General features: G+C 41.3%; 2 protein-coding genes across 3 annotated transcripts; one reads left to right on the top strand and one right to left on the bottom strand.

The window, feature by feature from the left end:
- Positions 1-2,894: 2,894 nt before the first annotated feature.
- On the bottom strand, positions 2,895-5,567 carry snrpd1 (small nuclear ribonucleoprotein D1 polypeptide). The gene is made up of 4 exons (XM_083524149.1): positions 5,408-5,567; positions 4,249-4,325; positions 3,949-4,140; positions 2,895-3,191 (listed from the first exon to the last, which is right to left on the bottom strand). The coding sequence occupies exons 1-4, from the start codon at positions 5,419-5,421 to the stop codon at positions 3,115-3,117; spliced, it is 360 nt and encodes a 119-aa protein (XP_083380275.1). The 5' UTR covers positions 5,422-5,567; the 3' UTR covers positions 2,895-3,114.
- Positions 5,568-5,918: 351 nt separating this feature from the next.
- On the top strand, positions 5,919-22,167 carry clptm1l (CLPTM1 like). 2 transcript variants are annotated; one of them, XM_083523688.1, is made up of 17 exons: positions 5,919-6,491; positions 6,587-6,681; positions 8,137-8,326; positions 8,425-8,573; positions 9,670-9,748; positions 9,832-9,949; positions 11,766-11,860; positions 11,965-12,049; positions 15,681-15,784; positions 15,943-16,008; positions 16,095-16,145; positions 16,237-16,319; positions 16,453-16,487; positions 17,765-17,820; positions 19,305-19,349; positions 21,004-21,119; positions 21,209-22,167. In XM_083523688.1, the coding sequence occupies exons 1-17, from the start codon at positions 6,327-6,329 to the stop codon at positions 21,291-21,293; spliced, it is 1,617 nt and encodes a 538-aa protein (XP_083379814.1). In that variant the 5' UTR covers positions 5,919-6,326; the 3' UTR covers positions 21,294-22,167. The 2 variants fall into 2 exon arrangements, with proteins under 2 accessions (XP_083379814.1, XP_083379815.1); XM_083523689.1 differs by having other exon boundaries at positions 5,920-6,491; positions 8,428-8,573.

Here is a 22,167-nt window from a genome sequence, read left to right on the forward strand (position 1 = left end):
GTGTATTGGAAGCGGTTTCACGTCCTTTTGAATTGTCAAAATAGAAGTCTTTTTTTTTTAACGTGACGTGACAAATAAAGGACAATAATAAATATGAAGGTGTTGATTACCACATTATCTGTGTGAAGCCGCTTTGAGATCATGTTTAAAGCGCTATACAAATAGAAATGAATTTAATTGAGTTAAATAAATCGCTAAGGGGAAAATACAAATGTAGTGTAAATAAGTCACAAATGCTGTTTGGATCAATATGATGTAGGTGAGATGAGGAGGTCTGGGGCACAGTCTGCTTTACAATTCATCCCAAAGATGTTCAGGAGCTCTGTAGCAGGAGATCCCACCCAGATGAAGCAGATCTTCATGGAGCTGGCTTTGTCGTGCTGGAACAGGTTTGGGTCTCCTAGCTCAAGTAAGAGACAACTGTGTGCCTATGGTTTAACTGGACAGGTCAGGTGTCTCAATACTTTTGTCCATAGAGCATTAAAGTCATAGAGTAATTGCAACACTGCTTTTATAAAAAAAAACACAATAAAGGTAAAAACTCTTCAGGATGACAGTCCACTTTTTTTTAAATGTTGGTATAAAATTGCCCCAAAAGAAGGTGTTTTCAGGACATTAAATCATTTACACATTTATTTAGGCAGGAAAAAGTTTGAGTGAACATTTAACCACAATGAACAACCTCTGACCAACTTACAAATATACACTGCTCAAAAAAACAAAGGGGACACTTAAACAACACATCCTAGATCTAAATGAATAAAATATTATTATTAAATACTTTGTTCTTTACATTTTTGTTGTTAGCACATTCGACTATCACAAAAATTATAAATGAAAATCAAAATTAATTAACCCATGGAGGTCTGCATTTGGAGTCACACTCAAAATTGAAGGGGAAAAACACACTACAGGCTGATCCAACTTTGATGTAATGTCCTTAAAACAAGTCTCAGTAGTGTGTGTGGCCTCCATGTGCCTGTATGACCTCCCTACAACACCTGGGCATGCTCCTGATGAGGTCTCTTTGGTGGATGGAGCGAGACATGATGTCCCAGTTGTGCTCAGTTGGATTCAGGTCTGGGGAACGAGCGGACCAGTCCATAGCATCAATGCCTTCGTCTTCCAGGAACTGCTGACACACTCCAGCCACATGAGGTCTAGCATTGTCTTGCATTAGGAGGAACCCAGGGCCAACCACACCGGCATATGGTCTCACAAGGGGTCTGAGGATCTCATCTCGGTACCTAATGGCAGTCAGGCTACCTCTGGTGAGCACATGGAGGGCTGTGCGGCCCTCCAAAGAAATGCCACCCCACACCATTACTGACCCACTGCCAAACCGGTCATGCTGGAGGATTTTGCAGGCAGCAGAACGTTCTTTCATCTGTGAAGAGTGCAGGGTACCAGTGGCGAATTTGCCAATCTTGGTGTTCTCTGGCAAATGCCAAACATCCTGCACGGTGTTGGGCTGTAAGCACAACCCCCACCTGTGGACATCAGGCCCTCATCCCACCCTTATGGAGATGACCATTTGAGAAGAGACATGCACATTTGTGGCCTGCTGGAGGTAATTTTGCAGGGCTCTGGCAGTGCACCTTCTGTTGCTCCCTGTACAAAGGCGGAGGTAGTGGTTCTGCTGCTGGGTTACGTCTCCTGATGTACTGGCCTCTCTCCTGGTAGCGCCTGCATGCTCTGGACACTACACTGACAAGACACAGCAAACCTTCTTGCCACAGCTCGCATTGATGTGCCATCCCGTATAGGAACTGAGAAGTGGTCTGTGGTCACCACCTGCAGAGCCACTCCTTTATTGGGGGTGTCTTGCTAATTGCCTACAATTTCCACCTGTTGTCTATTCCATTTGCACAACAGCATGTGAAATTGATTATCAGTGTTGCTTCCTAAGTGGACAGTTTGATTTCACAGAAGTGAGATTGACTTGGAGTTACATTGTGTTTAAGTGCTACCTTTTTTTGAGCAGTGTATATAGTTTTAATTGCTAAAATAAACTCTATAACATGGTAATCTTTTACCCAGCAGTTATAAATGGTGAATTTGAATAAATGTCAGATACATGACTTTTTATTCAAATTCACCATTTATAACCGTTTCTTTCTCAAGGGTTTATTTAATAATTAAATTGTTTTAAAATCTTTTCAAAGAAACTGCAAAGTATCACCAGGAGCAACACACACACACACACACACACACACACACACACACACACACACACACACACACACACACACACACACACACACACACACACACACACACCGGGTCGTCAAGGCCTCATTTAAATCACTGACTTACATGTTCATGTATTTTAGCCCATTAATATGTATTAAATTATTAATCTAATAATCTATTATAATTTCAGAGCGTTTCTCTCAGTTTTACTTCTTCAAGGTGTGAAAGTTCAGGTTGGATTTTCTATCCAATCAGATTTCAACTGTCAGGGTCAAAGGTGTGTGTGTGTGTGTGTGTGTGTGTGTGTGTGTATAATTAATGTGCCTCCATCTTTAACATGTTTCATATATACATCTTTATATACATATATATTTAAAGTTTATCACTATTCTACATATTTGTAGACAATGTTTCTGCAGATGTTTCATCTCTTTTTTAGTCACACACAAACACACACCCTGAACAATCGGACCCTTTGTGTGTACATACCTACTTATAGATATTTTAAAATTGATTTGTATGTACAAGGTTTTGTATCCAGTTACAGCTCCAATCAGCACCTCTTTATTTACCTTTGTTATGTACATACTCTCACCTTTATATCACTTCTTCCTATTATAATCCCAGTGCAGCTACACTCATTTACCCAGCGGCCGGAAACACAAAAAACAAAAACAAAACTCTTCCTTTTCAGGTCAAACTCAAATCGAACGATAATCCTTTAATGTCAAACCGTGCCACGTTCTCCCAGACACAAGCACATCACCATGAGGCTTCAGTCAAATCAGTGCTGAACAGAACGGTTTCCAAAAAAAACTGAGTTTAATGTACAAAAGAAATGGATCAATATTTCCAAATGAAAAAAGAAAAAAGAAAAATCCTGTACACTGGAAAAAAAAAAAGCAGAGCATTACAAACGATTCATCTCCTCGGCCCGCCTCGTCCACGTCCCCTTCCTCTGCCACGTCCTCGACCTCTGCCTCGTCCACGACCGGCCACTGGGACAGCGAGAGTTCGGATTAGTACAGGATATGAGCTGAACATTTAAATCCAACACCGACTGCATCCACAAGTAAATATTTGATACTTTTATCTTCCAGAAAGTAAAAGCTGCTTCGTATGCAAATGATTTCCATTGATAATTATTCTATATTCTTATTCCAAATCTCGTACTTTTTATTTTCTAATCACAGAGAGAATGTTTTACACGTTTCACAAAGGCGGATTTGAATGTTTGAGCTCTGGAATGCACGGTCACGTGAGCCTACAGTTTACAGACTGATTGTACTAAAAAATACATTCAAGCCCTTTAAGATAATAATAATAATAAAAAAAATACAATGATGTTTAGTATCTAATTTTATAACGACTTTTTTTAAATTAAATATTTGTTCAAAGCCTTAGTTTTAAATTAATACATAAAAGGTTTATTTTCTATAGAACACTTACAAAGACCCCATGAGGAGATTAATCAAAGCAGAGATGCACTTAATAAAAAATGTATTATATATTATATGATTATATATGGTTTAACATTATAATGTCTCTGTCCCTCCCTGTAGCTCGGCCCCATCACTAATACAGGACACTCCACATGGTTCCTGATGGACGCGGGTGAACGTTATATTTTTTGAGACCTCTTTCAGATATATAATACACTGTAAGAAATGATGCTGTTTATAAATCTACTCCATCACTATCGCATCCGACACCAAACTCTCAACTGTAACCGTGGCGACCCGTCTCCCCACTTACCCGCTTCCCTCTTCTTGGACTTGATTTTGGGCTCGATGTCCACCAGCAGGGTGTCGAGGGGAAGACTGTCGGGCAGGATGAAGTAGCGGATGTTGTTGCCGCGGATGCTCAGAGACTCCAGCTGGGTGGGTTCCCTGTTCTTCAGGGTCATCTTCACGGCTTTCAGGTGAGTGTTCATACTCACATCCACACCTGATTTACAAAAGGGAGGGAAACAAAAATTCAACATGCGTTTATGATCATGGGACATTTTTACGGCCCTACGGCGTTAAAGCGATAGGAAGTTCACGCGTGCGATACCTGTGATTGTGCCATGAACCTGAGTACCGTTCTTCAGCTCGATGGTCACCGTCTCGTGGCTCAATTTCATCAAAAACCTGCCGAATGGAGACATAATAAACAAAATCAGTCTCCTAACCATGGACTTGGAGTTCTCCCTCCCTGTCCTTATGGCCCAAAAGTTCTTTATCTCTAATTGTCCCAATGGTCACGAAGATCTCCTTCACTGTCCTAATGGTCCTGAAGTTCACCTTCCATCTCCCGATTACCTTGAAGAGCTCTCCTTCTCTTCCTGTTCCAAAAGTCCTGAAGTTCACCGTTCCCCTCTCTTTCCTAATGGTCCTAAACTTCTCCCTCTCTGCCCTTATGGTCCTGGAGTTCTCCTTCCCTGTCCTAATGGTCCTGAAGATCCCAAACACTCCTGCTTCATCTAATCACCCTCAGTACCAGACTTTTTAAATGCCATTAAAGTAAGGAAACACTCAAACATGCAGGACACTAGGGTTCTTCAGGAACATCCTGGAATGGAGATGTTTTCCCCGAGTACACAAATTAGGTTCTCCAGGAGTAAAAACGTCACACTGAAGATCAGAGATGAAAAATGTACCAATTGTTACTAAAATCTACATGTACAATCCTCTCAACACATCTCTCTCTCTCCATCCACACACACACACACACACACACACACCATTAAATATTCGTTTGTGTCATGCACTAAACTGGTATAATTGTTACTGATTGGTGGGTTGGAAGGTAAATAGAGCACTTAAATGGGTTTATTTTGAAGCAGCAGTCCTGTTTATTTCTGCTATTTTCAGGATTTGATCTTGTGGTGAGTCAGAGACACTTGAGGCCTTCAAATACAATCAACATCTAAATGAGATCAAAGCAGCCAAGCCGCCATAGTGTTCCGAATAATATACAATATTAATATTCTGCTTTATAAAACACCCGCATTCACTTCAACTTTTAACTTTTAGTATAATAAAAACAGGACATTTCCATAAAACATTTCCCTCGTTCTCATTCATTCCTCCCGCCTTCAATACACAGCCCCAATGGCGCCTTTAGCATCTTAGCCGCTAATTACAATCGCCCTCCATCCGCCTCAAACATTCACCCCATCGCGCGTTTTATCTCCGGATATTATTATAGTAAAACTCTGAAATCTACTCACCGAACGAGTTTCATGATTTTAGTGGAAGAAAAACCGCCGCCGACGTGAAGAAAAAAAAAAGCCTGTCGCACAAACGACAGAAACTCGTCAGTAGCTACAGAAACACAGTGAACCACTTCCGGTGTAAACCGGAACAACTTTCTGTTACGTCTCTCTCATTGCCTGTTTCCTGGCTTGTGAGCGCCTGCATAAAAACAATATATATGTTTTTTTTTTTAATATTATTAGTTAATTATTTTTAGAGATTGGTTTAAATGTTAATCTAAATGTTAATTTCTTTAACAAAAAAATCAATTTAACAAAACATTATAACAATTGAATAATATACCTTAATATTAATAATAACAATAATAATTTACCATTCTTTTCACAATAATAATAATAATAATAATAATAATTCACCTCTCTTTTGAAATGTCCCCTAATATTTTCTTCCTAAAAGCTAATAACCACTAAATCAGAGAAACTTTTTCTATGAAGAGCGAAAAATCTAACTTGTTTGAGAGGGATTTGTCGTTTGGGAGGGATTTGTGAAGAACAATCTGGCAACACGGAAAGAACTTCAACACGGAAGTGCGGTTCTGCTTCTGAACCTGAACCGAGAAGAAGCTTCAAGAATTGCTCTAAAGCGCGGCTAGAAACACGGATCCTGTCGCTCTGTGTGGGTTTTTTTTTTTTTTATCTCCAGAGGTGAGTTCGGGTGATGTTGAGGGTTTAAACCGGTGATGTGTGGGAGAAGGTTGAAGGTTCAGGACTTGTAGGACATCATTACGTGTCCTAAGCAACGCTGACATGTCGGGTAACACAGCTGAGGTATTCCCGTCATCTTCATCCTCATCATCATGATCATGATGTTTGTGTAGGTGCACAGATCAGTATTGTTCATCCAGTCTGATATTGACCGAGTAAAAGAGGCAGCATGTTTCAAAAGACGTCTCTGACCACCATCATCGTGGGGGTCTTCACGGTCTACGTGCTGCACACGTGCTGGGTGATGTACGGCATCGTCTACACCAAACCATGTGACAATCCCAGGAGTGACACCTGCATTAGTCCTTTCCTTGCAGGGAAACCTCGCCTGCAGGTGAGCATCACGCACCATGTCCTTCCATGTCTGATGATTATTCTCATGATCAAGTTATACTCAGGAGTTTCCATTCTCACATATGGCCCATACAGATAAGCATCTACACGGCTCTCCGCTCCAACGCTGAAGGTGGACACACGCTCATCCACAGAGAGGAGGATTTTGATGTGCACACCAAATTTGAGAGGTAAATTTTTTTATTAAGTAGTGCCAGATGATTCAGGAGACACCCTGGTCATGAGCGCACCATGTTTAAGGTATTTGTGAATGGGCTGAACCGAACAGGTCTCATAGAATTTTTATTTATGTTCCTCTTGTGATCGATGTTACCAAATTGTGACTCTCTGCTTTCGTTTCCTCGTTTCTGCAGAACTCATGTTTCGGAGAAACCAGGTGTTATAAATGTTTTTCCATTGATCTTATAGTTGTTATAACATACACTTTCTGGTCAAACATTCTCAAGGGGTTTGTTAAAGTCTAGCTTCTGTGGAGGCCGATCCATGTATAAAAATGCTGTCTCATGCTTCATGACCACTCGTTCACAATTTAAACCCAGTGAATCTTGGCATTGTTTCTTGGAATATCCTTTGATTTAAAAACCTGGACATGAAGAACATTCAGGTAGTCAGCTGATTTCAATATGTTGGCCACATAACATTCCTGAAGCTAGACCTGACCAACTGAAGCGACCTCGGATCATAATACCGCCCCCACCATTTTTTTTTACAATAGGTATTAGGCATGATAGGCATCATTTCATCCTCTTCTCTTCTTACCCTGATGCACCCATTACTCTGGAACTGGGTAAATCTGGTCTCACTAAACCACATGACAATTTCCACGTTCTCTCCGGAGTCTAATCTTTATGCTCTCTAGCAAATTGAAGCTTTTGTTTTTTATGATGATCTTCACTGATTGGTGCTTTTCTTAAGACTATACACCTGTTTAGTCCCAATCCTTCGAGTTCTTTTCACACTGTGCAGGTGGAAATGCTCTTATTTTCACTAAGAAACATCCGAGGTCTACTGTGGTTTTCTTTACAATGAAGTAATCTTTAATCATGATCATCGTTCAAGACTTTTTCCGACCACAAAGATGATGCTTCACCACTATCCTTCCAGGTGTTTAGAAGGTTAAGCTATCTCATTAGTTGTTTATTTTGCAGGCCAATAAATTGACCCCGAGGAACATCTTTTTTCCATGACCACATGAGATGTTTTCTGACCAGAAGGTCCGCCCTGCATCAGTTTGGGTTCTGCAGCTTGTAACATGTTCACCACTCCAGGAATTATCCAGTGGAGCTCTTGGTTACATCCAGGTTTTTTTTTACCATCAAGTATATTTAGGTAGCTTAGTGGTTAAGGCATTGGACTTTGGATTTGAAGGTTGTGAGTTCAAATACCAGCCACACCAAGCTGCCACTCCTATGCCCCTGAGCAAGGCTCTTAACCCCCGTAGCTACTCAGTTGTATGAATGAAATAAGATGTAAGTGGATAAGAGCGTCTGATAAATGCCATCAAATGTAATGTAGTGTGAAACCAATCAAAAACTGTAAAACCAATCAAAGTAATCATACATCCGAATGACAAATGTATGGATTTTCACCACAACTGCAATCTTATCGCTCGTTCCTTTTACCAGGCTAATAAACGTCTCCCTGCCGAAGAAGACGCGGAACAATGGGACGCTCTACGGCATGGTGTTTGTCCATCAGGCGGGGACGTCACCCTGGCAGGACCCACGCCAAGTGCATCTGGTTACGCAGCTCACCACGTACATGTTGCCCAAACCTCCGGAGGTCAGCCTGATCACCGGCCAGGAGCTGCCTCGGGTACGAAGGATGACGTTTGTATGCGTTCGGAATATTTTTCATTTCATTTCGTTTCACCAGCGTAAATTAAAAAACGAATTGTGACTCTTGTCACCCAGCAGCAGGAGCAGAGAACAACAGGGGGCGATGGAGAGGTGGACCGGCCCGTGTCTCACTGGCGCTCCCGTCTCACGCTGAACATCGTGGAGGAGAACTTCCTGTTTGACCGAGAGGCCATACCGAGTGACGTGCACCGCTATATGAGAGTGTGAGCTTCCTCATGTACCTTTTGAAAACGAGATGGTCTGGTTTAGTCCTAAATTCAAACCCCGGCACTGCCAACCTGCACTTGCCTGCTTCAGGGATGCTGAAATGTGGCTTGCTTTCATTCGACTTGTTCGCTTTCTGTTTTGTTTCTGTCTCATTCTTGCTTTATTGTCATCTTTCTTCCTTTTTTAGCAGCACATCATTTAGTTTTTATACTATAAGAGTCATAAAACAGGCCCTTTATCATTGGGACCATTGGCATCAGCCAAACTCTATAAAGTCTATAAAACCTCCGGATGTACAGCCTTTTTTCAGAAACGCTAAGGCGGAATGTGCTCTGGTGTATTCGAGAACACGCCCAATGATGGTATGCAGCACAATAGAAAAATTCTTCTCCTTGTAGGTTGAGACATACCAGATTGGTTACTTATCTCTGTGTCTAAAATGTGACAGTATCATGTAACATTTTATCACTTTTTCACCAATGAAGATCGTCATTTAGATTGCACTGTTCATATGCAGTTTTATAAGTGAGGCTTATTGCTTTTTTTTTTTTTTTTTTTACTATTATCCAAAAGAAAGATGTAGACAGTTCATTTCTCCAAACATTCAGCTAAAATCCTTTACGATCGAGTTCATCCCAGAGTAGTTCAATAGGATTTAGGTGCAGTGACTGAGCAGGTCATTCCATGATAGATACTCTTAGAGCTCGGACGTACGCTTCGGCTCATCGTCTTGATGTTTCCAATGAGCCGCAGTCTAAACGGAATTGCATGGCGTAATGGTGAAGTATGGAATGGTTGCCATGTTGGTTGAGGATTCCTTTCACTTTCCAAAATAAGTTCCAACCTTCCCTGCTCCAAAACCAACCTTCTGTTCTCCGTCTTTCAGAAGTTCTTCTGTCAGAGCTGAAAATTGGATCTACAGACCTTTCTTCCACTCATTCACCTTTTAGTGTGCGTTTTGCCTTTTTCCACTTAAACCAAAAAAATATGAACCAATCAAGAAATGAGAACAGGAAATGACCCGCTGAAGATCTGATGTCTTTTATTCAACGTTCCTTTACTTCCTGTTTGTATTTATTTTTTGTTTTTTAGGTATCAGAGTGGGAAGAAGTTTGTGTACCTCCCTCTGCTGTTTATAGATGAGCTGAGTAACCGAGTGAAAGATTTAGTGGTATGTGTTCCACCGATCCTCATTTGTGTGTTTGCAGATTTCCAGTGTGTCTTTCAATACAGTGTATCATTTTTTTCTTGCAGGAGATCAACAGCAGCACCACTGAGCTGCCTCTGACTATTTCATATGACACCATCACTCTGGGAAAGCTACGCTTCTGGATCCACATGCAGGATGCCGTGTACTCGCTGCAGCAGTTCGGTGAGTAACCAGACACGTTCTTACTTGTGTGCAGTGATACGACGATCGGGTCAGCGTCGTTTTCAATGCTTAGTTTTGTATTAGAAATACGATACGTTAAAGATCCATGTGAAGCAGCTACCGACGCGACGCGATTCGCCCCCTATTACGATGCAGTGCGAACCGATTTCAATTCAACAAAATGCAATACGAGTCAATGGAAAAAATATGATGCGATACTATTCAACATGGTGCAGAGTTCACGTTTAGTTCTTCAGTTCAGACAGACAGCAAATCATCAATTTACTTAAGTGCCTTCTGAGATTTCAGTAAAACAAGACGTTCTGTTTTCAGAAAGACGCAGCTCTACCTCTGCCATGTTAATCTGTATTCTATGTGACTCACAGGACAGGACGTGCTTTAGCGAGGGGAAACATCAATCTACATATAAAATATTGGTCACAAATTATTGGCCACTTTCTAAATAATTTAAGTATAGCGCTACTAATCTACTACCGTAATTTCCGGACTATTAAGCGCACCCAAATATAAGCCGCACCCACTGAATTTTACAAATATTTTTTTTTAACATAAATAAGCCGCACCTGTCTATAAGCCGCACCTGTCTATAAGCTGCACCTGTCTATGAGCCGCAGGTGTCTACACTGAAACTAATGAACTTTACACAGGCTTTAATGAAAGACAGTGTCTGTTACACGGCTTGTATCTAAACAGTAGCCTACCAAGAAAGTCATTGTTCACTGTCTTCCTTCTTCCTTTCACAACTATTTCTCTTTTGAGAGTTTTTCTCTTGTCATCGTCGTGTGTTTAAAAATCACCATCGGTGAATCTTATCTCCCGATGCCGTGCAGCTCAGAACACAGGTGAAGTGTGTTTTCATGCCCGGTTGTTTTTAGCGTGACGAATGATTTACATTTCCTGTAGACAGTCCGAGTGAGCAGCAGGTCAAACGTCAGAGGAACATCATCCATATTTATGATGTGGTGCGGCCCGATTTAGTGGGAGCGCATCTGATTTAATATAAAGAGTTTCATTGGTTCACCTGAACCCGTTCCGCAATTATATTGGTCTAATGTTTTGGGGTTCAGTTTTTTTGCTTGAATCTTGTGAAACCGGAAAAAAAAACAGGAAAAATCCATAAATTAGCCGATTCATTGTTTAAGCTGCGGGGTGCAAAACGTGGAAAAAAGTAGCAGCTTATAGTCCGGAAAATACGGTAAAAATTATATATAAATACATTTTATTACCCGACATTTTAAAAATGATGCATCGCGATAAAAATGTATCAGATGCACACTTTTTTTCTAATCGATGCATCACCCCCGGCAGTGGCGGCTTGATAGTGGCTGGATTGGAACTCATGACCTTCTGGTAAGAAGTCCAAAATCTTGTCAGAAGACCCCTGAGCTACCCCTTCCTCAAAGCTATGTTTTCTCAAAGAAATGTTTCAAAACGTCTGTACAAGAGGAGAACGTTTTAAAATAAAAATGCTGTTTGTAAATCTATCCTGATTACCATTGATGTTACCTAAGATGCCTCTGTACATACAGATACCTGTGTGTGTGTGTGTGTGTGTGTGTGTGTGTGTGTGTGTGTGTGCGCACGGTTCTCTAATGCACTGGCATTTAATCCAGACTGTATTCCTGTCTCACACAGTCATCCAGAGACTCCGGACTGTTATAATGATCATTAAAACTATATAACCGCGGTAGATGAGATTCCTGTAATAACAAATGTAATAATGTCAGCAGGATTTTATAAAAAAAAAAAGGGGGCGGGGGGGGTTTGCAGTTATTTGACTATTTTGCTGTTGCAGGCTTCACTGAAAAGGATGCAGATGAAATCAAGGGCATATTTGTAGACACCAATCTCTATTTCCTCGCCCTGACCTTCTTCGTCGCTGCTTTTCATGTAAGTAGATTTATAGCATCTTCGATTTGAGGGTCAGTTTGAAGTCATTGGAAAGAAAGATGTTGCTTTCCTGTCATGTACTGAAACGTCGATGTACTTCTCAGCTCCTATTTGACTTCCTGGCGTTTAAAAACGATATCAGCTTTTGGAAACAGAAGAAGAGCATGGTGGGAATGTCCAGCAAAGCAGGTGACGCAGTTACACCCCCCTACACACATTTACCTCCTTTTCTCACACAGCTCCTTTCTTTACCCCCTCACACAGCTCCTTTCTTTACCCCTCACACAGCTCCTTTCTTTACCCCTCACACAGCTCCTTTCTGTACCCCTCACACAGCTCCTTTCTGTACCCCTCACACAGCTCCTTTCTGTACCCCTCACACAGCTCCTTTCTGTACCCCTCACACAGCTCCTTTCTGTACCCCCTCACCCAGCTCCTTTCTGTACCCCCTCACCCAGCTCCTTTCTGTACCCCCTCACACAGCTCCTTTCTGTACCCCCTCACACAGCTCCTTTCTTTACCCCCTCACACAGCTCCTTTCTTTACCCCTCACACAGCTCCTTTCTTTACCCCCTCACACAGCTCCTTTCTGTACCCCTCACACAGCTCCTTTCTGTACCCCTCACACAGCTCCTTTCTGTACCCCTCACACAGCTCCTTTCTGTACCCCCTCACCCAGCTCCTTTCTGTACCCCCTTACCCAGCTCCTTTCTGTACCCCCTCACCCAGCTCCTTTCTGTACCCCCTCACCCAGCTCCTTTCTGTACCCCTCACACAGCTCCTTTCTGTACCCCTCACACAGCTCCTTTCTGTACCCCCTCACACAGCTCCTTTCTGTACCCCCTCACACAGCTCCTTTCTGTACCCCCTCACACAGCTCCTTTCTGTACCCCTCACACAGCTCCTTTCTGTACCCCTCACCCAGCTCCTTTCTTTACCCCCTCACACAGCTCCTTTCTGTACCCCTCACCCAGCTCCTTTCTGTACCCCCTCACACAGCTCCTTTCTGTACCCCCTCACACAGCTCCTTTCTGTACCCCTCACCCAGCTCCTTTCTGTACCCCTCACCCAGCTCCTTTCTGTACCCCTCACCCAGCTCCTTTCTGTACCCCTCACCCAGCTCCTTTCTGTACCCCTCACCCAGCTCCTTTCTGTACCCCTCACCCAGCTCCTTTCTGTACCCCTCACCCAGCTCCTTTCTGTACCCCTCACCCAGCTCCTTTCTGTACCCCTCACCCAGCTCCTTTCTGTACCCCTCACACAGCTCCTTTCTGTACCCCTCACACAGCTCCTTTCTGTACCCCTCACACAGCTCCTTTCTGTACCCCTCACACAGCTCCTTTCTGTACCCCCCACATAGCTCTTTTCTTTACCCTCACACAGCTCCTTTCTGTACTCTCACACAGCTGCTTTCTTTACCCTTTACACAGCTCCTTTCTTTACCTCTTACACAGCTCCTTTGTTTACCCACACACAGCTCCTTTGTTTACCCACACACAGCTCCTTTGTTTACCCTTTACACAGCTCCTTTCTTTACCTCTTACACAGCTCCTTTCTTTACCTCTTACACAGCTCCTTTCTTTACCTCTTACACAGCTCCTTTCTTTACCCTTTACACAGCTCCTTTCTTTACCCCTCACACAGCTCCTTTCTTTACCCCTCACACAGCTCCTTTGTTTACCCCTCACACAGCTCCTTTCTTTACCTCTTACACAGCTCCTTTCTTTACCTCTTACACAGCTCCTTTCTTTACCTCTTACACAGCTCCTTTCTTTACCCTTTACACAGCTCCTTTCTTTACCCTTTACACAGCTCCTTTCTTTACCCACACACAGCTCCTTTCTTTACCCCTCACACAGCTCCTTTCTTTACCCCCCACACAGCTCCTTTCTTTACCCCCCCACACAGCTCCTTTCTTTACCCCCTCACACAGCTCCTTTCTTTACCCCCTCACACAGCTCCTTTCTTTACCCCCTCACACAGCTCCTTTCTTTACCCCCTCACACAGCTCCTTTCTTTACCCCCTCACACAGCTCCTTTCTTTACCCCCTCACACAGCTCCTTTCTTTACCCCCTCACACAGCTCCTTTCTTTACCCCCTCACACAGCTCCTTTCTTTACCCCCTCACACAGCTCCTTTCTTTACCCCCTCACACAGCTCCTTTCTTTGCCCCCTCACACAGCTCCTTTCTTTGCCCCCTCACACAGCTACTTTCTGTAACCCTCACACAGCTCTTTTCTTTACCCCTCACACAGCTACTTTCTTTACACCTCACACAGCTACTTTCTTTACACCTCACACAGCTACTTCCTTCTTTACCCCTCACACAGCTACTTCCTTCTTTACCCCTCACACAGCTACTTCCTTCTTTACCCCTCACACAGCTACTTCCTTCTTTACCCCTCACACAGCTCCTTTGTTTACCCCCACACAGCTCCTTTGTTTACCCCCACACAGCTCCTTTGTTTACCCCCACACAGCTCCTTTGTTTACCCCCACACAGCTCCTTTGTTTACCCCCACACAGCTCCTTTGTTTACCCCCACACAGCTCCTCTTTTACCCCCCACACAGCTCCTTTCTTTACCCCCTCACACAGCTCCTTTCTTTACCTGTCACACAGCTCTTTTCTTTACCCCTCACACAGCTCTTTTCTTTACCCCTCACACAGCTCTTTTCTTTACACCTCACACAGCTCTTTTCTTTACCCCTCACACAGCTCTTTTCTTTACCCCTCACAGAGCTACTTCCTTTACCCCTCACAGAGCTACTTCCTTCTTTACCCCTCACATAGCTACTTCCTTCTTTACCCCCTCACACAGCTCTTTTCTTTACCTCTCACACAGCTCTTTTCTTTACCTCTCACACAGCTCTTTTCTTTACCCCTCACACAGCTCTTTTCTTTACCCCTCACACAGCTCTTTTCTTTACACCTCACACAGCTCTTTTCTTTACCCCTCACACAGCTCTTTTCTTTACCCCTCACAGAGCTACTTCCTTTACCCCTCACAGAGCTACTTCCTTCTTTACCCCTCACATAGCTACTTCCTTCTTTAACCCTCACACAGCTCCTTTCTTTACCCCTCACACAGCTCCTTTCTTTACCCCCTCACACAGCTCCTTTCTGTACCCCTCACACAGCTCCTTTCTGTACCCCTCACACAGCTCCTTTCTGTACCCCTCACACAGCTCCTTTCTGTACCCCCTCACACAGCTCCTTTCTGTACCCCCTCACACAGCTCCTTTCTTTACCCCCTCACACAGCTCCTTTCTGTACCCCCTCACACAGCTCCTTTCTGTACCCCCCACACAGCTCCTTTCTTTACCCCCTCACACAGCTCCTTTCTGTACCCCTCACACAGCTCCTTTCTTTACCCCCTCACACAGCTCCTTTCTTTACCCCCTCACACAGCTCCTTTCTTTACCCCCTCACACAGCTCCTCTCTTTACCCCCTCACACAGCTCCTCTCTTTACCCCCTCACACAGCTCCTTTCTTTACCCCCTCACACAGCTCCTTTCTTTACCCCCCACACAGCTACTTTCTGTACCCCCCACACAGCTACTTTCTTTACCCCCTCACACAGCTAGTTCCTTCTTTACACCCCCACACAGCCACTTTCTTCACCCCTCACACAGTTACTATATTCTTTTTCCTGGCAAAATTATATTTTTCCCACCACACAGGTACTACTTTTTGATTTCTGCCCACTCAGTTACCTTCTTCCTTTTTTAACTAAAGTTGATTAATTAAGCTTTGGTGAATGCAGCTTTATTAGCACTAACATTAGTGTGTGTCTGTGTTTGTATGTTTATTCTTCAGTGCTGTGGCGGTGTTTCAGCACACTTGTGATTTTTCTTTACCTCCTCGATGAACAGACGAGTCTGCTGGTGCTCATCCCTGCTGGAATAGGATCTCTTATTGAGGTAGAACCGCATCCTTTGTATCTGATAGTTGCTGATGTACTGGAATGCACTGAAATGTTTTATCCCTAATAACATGCATTGATGATACTAAACCACATGCACGATCAGGCATGAAGCTTTTCTAATACAGGAAACATCACTGTGGTTTTCTTACACAGGTGTGGAAAGTGAAAAAAGCATTCAAAATCTACATTTTCTGGAAGGGCTTTACTCCAACTTTCATGGTGAGAGTCTCTGATACACCTGCATCCTGTTTGTTAAAAAAATAACCTCCTTTTTCAGATTTTTTGATTTCAAAAATGTATTTCAGTTCGGCAAATCTGACGAATCCGAGAGGAGGACGGAGGAATATGACAGTTTGGTGAGAGACTTTTCTCAGAAATGTAGGTGTGATGTATGTAGATGTTATGTAAGTTTTAGAGCTCATGGTATTTATTTGTTGTCCTTTACAGGCGATGAAATATCTGTCCTACCTGCTGTATCCACTGTGTCTAGGTGGAGCCATTTATGCACTGGTATTTGTAAAGTATAAAAGGTATAGTGCTCAAATTAAATTTTTTTCTCTTTTTTTGTTTGTTTGTTTGCTAGGACTGATTGCCTCTTCTGTATTCTGAACAGTCATCAGTTCTTTCACTTGCGGTTAACTCAATGTTTTGTCCTCTTAACAGTTGGTACTCCTGGCTGATCAACAGTTTAGTTAATGGTACGTTAAAATAATCCTGCACCTCATTACATGCTTATAAGAGCTTTAATACATGCGATATAGACGAGTAAAAAATAGCTGAAAATCAGACTTGAGTAAAAGTATAGATACCTTTCTGCCAAACTTACTCCATTACAAGTCACCAATTCCAATATGACGAGTAAAAATCTTCAAGTCCCTAATTTGAACAGTACTTAAGTATTTGACTGATATTTTTAACGTAGGCTCAGAGATGCAGTTGATGTTAATGAAAAACCCGAAACAGTTGATTTGTGAGGTTTTATTTCCTACAATTTAAATCAAATTGTATTTCTCAGTATATAAAGCAAAGCTCAAACAAGTGGGTCCAAAAAAAAAAAGACAAAGTAGCAAAGCAATCTTTCAGAAAGGGATCTTCAATGAACAAAAAAAAGATCTCGTGTCACAAAGTAAAAGAACCATTAGTATTTATTGGACAAATAAAACTAATTAATTTTTGTTTCAGTAAAACCAAATGTTTAGAGCTAAATGTGATTTGATGCAGCTCTCAGACTCAGAGAGGAGCAATATCCTCATAAAAATTAAACTGGGTTTGGAGCTCAAACAGTCTGTAAATAATATAGAGTTGAATCTAATGGCAAAAGCAGAGGAACCCACATTTTTTCCTTATGAAGGGGCCAAATATTGAATGTGATTGAGGAAAATCTATGTTGCATTATACCAAAAATGATATTAAAAAAATAATTTTTTTCCTATGAAAGGCCAAAAATTCAACTTGATTGAGAGCCTAAACATTTTCCTATGAAAGGGCCTAAAATCCAATTTACTTTTTTTTTTTTGCCAATGGTTTTCAATGTTGCATATAAATGAAAGCTGCCATTTATCCAATCCTTTTAGAAACTTTGTAAATTAATTAATAAATAAATAGAAAGCATGACTCTGTAATCTACCAAACGAATGCAGTATTATTTTATTAAAACAATCCGGATTATTGTTTCAGTGAACTAGAAATTAGAAAATAAGATGAGACATAAAGCTGGGCCTTATTTTTTTTACAAAGTTTTTCCCAATTACATTTTTTCCCCTCTACTGATATATGACATGATGTGCCCCAGTTTGAGGATCTCTGAAAACATTCTGTGAAAGTTCAGCAATAAAAACGCCATTGGCTTCCCAAAGTTCATTATAAAAATAAATTCCAAAAGAAATGCACTATGGAGATCTGGGTTTTATAATAACAGGCTGTAAATTGTTTGAGAAACCCTGTTCTAATGAATGCATTGTTTTTTCCCTAACAGGAGTATATGCTTTTGGATTCCTCTTCATGCTACCTCAGCTGTTTGTGAACTACAAGGTCTGAAACAATTAATCAATGCTGAAACAATTCAATTGTATTTATTTATTTGTATTATATTTGTTTATTTTTATTATATTCAACATTGTACTGTAGACATTGAAATTATGAAAGAACACGTATGGAATTATGTAGTAAACAAAAAACATGTTAAAAACCCCAGAATATGTTTTATATTTTTGATCCTTTAAAGTGGCCACGTTATGCTTTGAGAGCTTTGCCTACTCTTGGCATTCTCTCAGTCAGCCTCATGAGAAAGTCACCTGGAATGGTTTTCCAACAAACTTGAGGAGTTGCCAGAAGTATTAAGTGCTTGTTGGCTGCATTTCCTTCACTCTCTTAAAACATTTGAACTGGATTTAAATGGGGTGATTGTGAAGGCCAGGTCACCTGATGCAGCACTCCATCACTCTGCATCTTGAACAAATAGCTCTTACAGAAACTAGAGGTGTGTTTGGGGTCTGTGTCCTGTTGGAAAACACACCTCTAGTTTCTGTAAGAGCTATTTGTGGATCAGTGAAAAATTGTCTTTTTGTCTGACTTTTGGGACAAACGAAGACGTGTCCGTTAGAACCAAAAGTCAGGCAAAAGGACAATTTTTCACTGATCCACTAATGTCCATTTCTTGGCCCAAGCAAGTCTTTTCTGCTTGTTGCTCTACTGACGTAATGGTTTCTTTGCTGCAATTTTACCATGAAGGCCCGACTCACAAAGTTTACTCTGAACTGTGGATGTTGAAATTTGTCTGCTACTTGAACTCTAAGAAACATTTTATGTTAATCAGTGTTTTCTGAGGCTGGTTATTTATATAAAAAAAGTATCCTCTGCAGCAGAGGTAGCTCTCAGTCTTCCTTTCCTGGGGCGGTCTTCATAAGAGCCTGTTTCTTGGGAGCATTTATGTTAATCGGTGGTTTCTGAGGCAAGTTATTTATAAAATATGTATCCTCTGCAGCAGAGGTAGCTCTCAGACTTCCTTTCCTGGGGCAGTCCTTATAAGGGATTATTTTTAATTGGCTGATCTTCATTTCTTAAAGTAATGATGGATTGTCTTCTCTCTTTACTTCACTAAGTGTTTCTTACCATCATATGGGTTTTTACTCTAGTTGCAGTAGCACTGATAGGGCTAGTGACTCTGTGCTCACCTCTGCACAAGTCAATTGATGTGTGATAGCAATTCCACGTGAGTACCTCGTGAATGTGATGAGGGAATGTTATGAGTTTGCCAAGCTGTCATTAAAGCTAAATTGTACTACTTTGGACAAAACAAAAATATAAAACATATTCTGGGTTATTTAAAATGTTTTTTGTTTGTTTTGTTCTTTAATAAATTGCATGATTTCCGTGTTAATGATAAATAAAATACATACATTAATCAACATGGAAGTGAAGACACCTGTGAACAGAACATAAATGGTGAACAAAAAAGCCAATAACAAAATCAGTGTTGAATGAAACAAACATATGCTTTCTTTGTTTTCCTTCAGTTAAAATCTGTGGCTCATCTGCCTTGGAAGGCCTTCATGTACAAGGTAAGTTATACGTTTTAAGATTTACTGAAAGGGTACAGGGTATGGTATGTCAATGTGAATAATGTTAATAGAAATATGATGTAAAAATAATAATACAAATATAAAGTATAAAAGTATAAACTATGAAGTATAAAATAGATAGAATAGAATAGCCTTTATTTGTCACATATACATGAGAGCACAGTGAAATTTGTTCTTCGCATATCCCAGCTTGCTCGGAAACTGGGGTCAGAGTGCAGGGTCGTCCATGATACAGCGCCCCTGGAGCACAGAGGGTTAATGGCCTTGCTCAAGGGCCCAAGAGTGGCAGCTTGGCGATACCGGGGCTTGAACCCCTAACCTTCCGATCAGTAACCCAGCATCTTAACTACTGAGCTACCACTCCCCTAAATAGTGTATAATGAAATAAACTATACTACAAAATATATATACAAAATAAGATGGTGCAACGAAATCGTCAGTCCTTTTGGTGCATAAACATTAAATATAATAAAGTATTAAAAATATTTAAACATAAGTGTTCCACTAAAATATTAAGGCATTGAACATTCAAAGTCTTTATACATATTTTAGTTAGGAATTTTTAAATAGAAGTCTGTGAAGTGTATAATTGTAAGTGTGTAGTGCAAGTAGTTCTGAGTATTCACTGATGGGGTTCTTGAGTCTGTGCATGACGTAATTGACCTGAAGCGTCTACCAGAGGGTAGAAGGTCAAAACAGAAGTTTTGTAGTGTAGTGTTCAGGGTGGGTTGGGTCTTTCAGTATGTTTTTTGATCTGCTGTAGCAGCAAAAGCTGAATAGTTCTTCCAGTGAGAAGAATAAGCAGCTGATGATTGCATGGGAGGTATTGATGATCCTCTGAAGGGCTTTCCTGTCTTCTGTACGGTACGCCAGTTGCTCCACAGCATGTGCTGTATTAAAGAGTCACTGAGGTGTGCCAGTCTAGTGTTAAAGTGCCAAAAGTCCCTGAATTTTAAGGTGTTCATCGCCATAGCAGTGGACCACTTGGTTCTTTATTATCAGAACTTATCATCTATACTTGCTTGCAAAAGTTTGCAATAATAAAACCAGTTACATCCAAAATAATAATAAAAAAAAAAAAAAGACACTTCACATAAACAGCACCGTGGTGTCAGTGATTCCTCTCTAGAGGCCGTTCTTAGACTGTATAACGGAACCCGGAAAAACTATCGGTATGGATTTTTGTCGATAGTTCCAGCAATCAACTATCAGTGCCGATTAATCAGCAAAATTGATGACAACCTCTACTTTAAAATTACCTTTAATGTTGCAGGATGTCTGCGAAACAAGTTATCAATGGTATCTCTTGTGCTATAAAATGTCCAAACTCTTTGCTTCTACCTTCAAACTCTTTAACAAAAAAAAAAAAAAAAAAAGGATAGCTTGTGTTGCTAACATGAACACTGAAGGCACAAATAAACAATTGTTTCTTATAAATCAGCATATTTTTATTAAAGGAATCAGCATATAAAGCCTAATGTGTTCAGACAAGCACGTTTAATTTTATAAATTTGAATTCTATTTTATATCTAGCATTTTATATATCATAGCATATTTCCAGCATTTTATCTCTTTCTTTTAAAAAAGTAAAAAGTCTTGTAAAAATATATATAATTTCTTTTTTATTTCTCAGGCTTTCAACACGTTTATCGACGACGTCTTTGCCTTTATAATCACCATGCCCACGTCTCATCGCCTGGCCTGCTTCAGGGACGACGCCGTGTTTATTATTTACCTGTATCAGAGATGGTGAGCCGTGTTTACACAGTAGATGTTAAAATGTATATAAGTTTAGATTTTGTGTGGGGGGGAAAAAACTAGTTTTGTCCGTTTCCCAGGCTGTATCCTGTAGACAAGACCCGAGTGAACGAGTACGGCGTGTCTTATGACGAGGAACCGAAAGGAAAACCGCACAAAGAGTAACCGGACCAGGACATCCTGCGGGGGAAACGTCCACGCGGACATTACAGGGGACACCGACGAGGACGTGGAGACGCATGGTGATCTACAATTCTTCGTTGGAGTTTCGGACTTTTGTCTCTTACATGTTCTTAGTGTTCGTGTCCCCATCCTGACATGAAAATGGACCATTCCAGGTGCAGGGGTGATTATTAAATAGAGTCAGTTGATGTTAATGAGCTACCAGAGCGAGGGGCAGGTGGTTTGGTGCTGTATTTTGCTCCTTAACACCTGCACCTCATCAAATCCGAGCTCATTATTAAAACGTCTGCCCGTTTTTTCTCGCGCATCCCGCTTGTGCCCCGAGCGTCATTCATTCAATTTGACCAAATTCTCCATTTGAGGAAAAAGAAGCTCAGATGAACTGAAGGCAGATGGACGAGAACTTACATTAAATAGTGTTTTTAAAAAAAAGTCACATTCGTGCCAAATGAACAGAAGGTTCAGGAGTTTAGTTGAAAGTGGTTGATGCGATCGTGATGTCTCCGTGTACGCTGTGAGAATGAGCTGCGTGTGTGTTTGTCTTCTATAATCCACTAAAGTGTTTAAAGGGCCTCGATTCATCATTTATTCCTCGAATCCGTGCAACGGTTCATGAGGAATTTAATTTTATCCGCTTACGATGCCAACCATTAGAATTTTTTGCCACAATCTTTTTCTTTTTTTTTCTGATTGAAAACCAACACCCCCCCCCCCCCCCCCCAACCCATTCCTCATGTCATGGTTCTTATTACAATAACGGTGCCGCATGAGCAAACACGTATATGCAATTTATGTTTTCATTTTCGATTTTCTATCCTTCTTATGCTTCAGCTAAATAAATCCAATCCTCCATGAA

Source organism: Silurus aristotelis, assembly GCF_946808225.1.
Source record: "Silurus aristotelis genome assembly, chromosome: 21".
NCBI classification, from domain to species: domain Eukaryota; kingdom Metazoa; phylum Chordata; class Actinopteri; order Siluriformes; family Siluridae; genus Silurus; species Silurus aristotelis.